General features: G+C 67.9%; 1 protein-coding gene across 1 annotated transcript in view; it reads right to left on the reverse strand.

Moving 5' to 3' along the window:
* Window positions 1-1,848, reverse strand: part of SPEG (striated muscle enriched protein kinase) — a 63,869-nt gene that overhangs the window by 31,459 nt on the left and 30,562 nt on the right. Inside the window, 3 exon segments of the mRNA XM_035901117.1 lie at window positions 1-49; window positions 192-350; window positions 1,678-1,842. Coding sequence (XP_035757010.1) covers window positions 1-49; window positions 192-350; window positions 1,678-1,842 — 373 coding nt within the window.

The raw sequence follows: 1,848 nt of genomic DNA on the forward strand, positions 1-1,848 counted from the left end.
CCCCCGTCCCGCTGAATTCGCATGTTCTCCCCCTCCTGCACCGGCTGGCCTGCACAGAGACACACACCAGCACCAGCATCAGCACCCCTCCCAGCCCCAGCTGGGCACGAGCCCTTGGGTGCAGCCCCCCAGGGGATGGGGAGAGGTCTCTCTGCAGGGCCCTGGGCCAGCTCTCTGGGCTTGGAGGTTACCAAAATGGGTCCAGGAGACCGCTGGGGGGGGAGTCCCACTGATCATGCAGTCGAAACGCGCCGTCCGCCCTTCCACCACGTCCATGTCCTCCAGCTTGCGGGTGAAGAGGGGCTGCACGGAGGGCTGCACCGTCAGCCGGGCGCTGCAGGTCAGCTCATCTGCAAGGAGAGGGGCAGGGGTGAGCCCCGTGCGGCACGCCTGTGTGCCGGGCAGGGGGCAGCCTGCGACCCCCCGGCTGCAGCCCCAGCAGCCCGCATGGCTGTAGCTGAGCCGTACCTCGTGCCCAACGGGGGCTGAGCTCGGGTGTGCTGGGTGCCAGGCTCTGTCCCTGCACGGGGCAGGGGGGGTACAAGCGTCTGCAAGGTCCCCGTGTCCAGGGCTGGGGCTCTGCTGGCAGCGGGGTGCCTCTTGCCTCCCCTCGGAGTACAGATGCCAGCAGCAGCATGGGGCGGGAGGATGCCCTGTCCTCCCCATAGGGCAGGGGGACACAGCTGGCCTAGCCCCTTGGGGACAGGCCGGTGACGCTGAAGCAGGCAGTGCCAGCACACGCAGCACCCAGGGGCAGCCTGGGGACGGGGGCAGGCTGGATGCTCCAGATGAGGGGGTTTGCAGCAGGCACTGCTTTGCAATGATGGTGTCATTGTCCACCCCCGGCAGGGATGGATGCCACGCCCAGGCACAGCCTCACCTCCCTGCACCCAAAACTGCTGCTGCCCTCAAATCGCCGCAGGCAGACAGCCTCCTCCATGGAGGGATGCACAGGCACCAGCCACAGGGCGCCCGGAATGCCACTGCCCCCTGCACCCAACTCAGCCTGGGTTACTGCCGAGGGGCTGCTCAGGCGGGCTGGGGAATGGGAAAGGGAGCCTTGTCCCTGCCCCGCTGCAGGGGACAGAGGCTGTGAGCAGCATGTGCAGGGACAGGCGGGTGTCGGAGCCATGGGACAGAGGCCGGCTCCTGCAGATCTTCCCCAGCTGCCACCAGGGATGGCTTGGTGGGAGAGGGTGGGTGGCCCTGACCCCCTGCCCATTGCCTTGTCCCCTGCCACCTCCCAGGCCAGCAGGGAGCGGTCGGTACCAGAGCCGGGTGCCCAGAGGCTCTGGAGCCAGGGGACAAGGACAGCTGCGCTCCCGGGCTGCCTCCAGCCGGTGCGGCCACGGCGCAAATGCATCTCCCCATGTTTCTGGGAGCTGCTCACATGCCAGGAGAGGAGCTGAGTGGAGTGGGACAGGCCTGCAGGGCTCAGGGTGCTGGAGCCCGAGGACTGATGCCCACCAGGTTTCCCATCTGGGGAAAGCTGCCCAGCTCCTGGGGCAGCAACCACTCCCTGTCCCCCTGTCCCTCAACTTTGGCGCTCACAGTTACATCCCTGGGGGGACCAGAGCCCCGAGCCCAGGGGCAGTGGGGGCTGTCCACCCCCAGCACCCCCCTAGGGCCAAGCCCCAAGCGAGACCTGCCCTGGGGAGCTGCGTGACCGCTGCTTACCTTTGGCGGTGCTGAGCTTGCAGGTGTAGATCCCGCTGTCGTCCTCGTGCACGGAGGTGAGCAGCAGCTTGCACTTGCGCCCGTCAAAATGCATCTTGCATTTGAGGAGGGCGGGCTGGAGCAGCCGGCCCCGGGACAGCCAGTCCACGTCCCTGTCTGGGGGGCCAGCCA

Source organism: Egretta garzetta, unplaced genomic scaffold, assembly GCF_000687185.1.
Source record: "Egretta garzetta isolate BGI_Z169 unplaced genomic scaffold, ASM68718v1 scaffold219, whole genome shotgun sequence".
Classification (NCBI taxonomy): domain Eukaryota; kingdom Metazoa; phylum Chordata; class Aves; order Pelecaniformes; family Ardeidae; genus Egretta; species Egretta garzetta.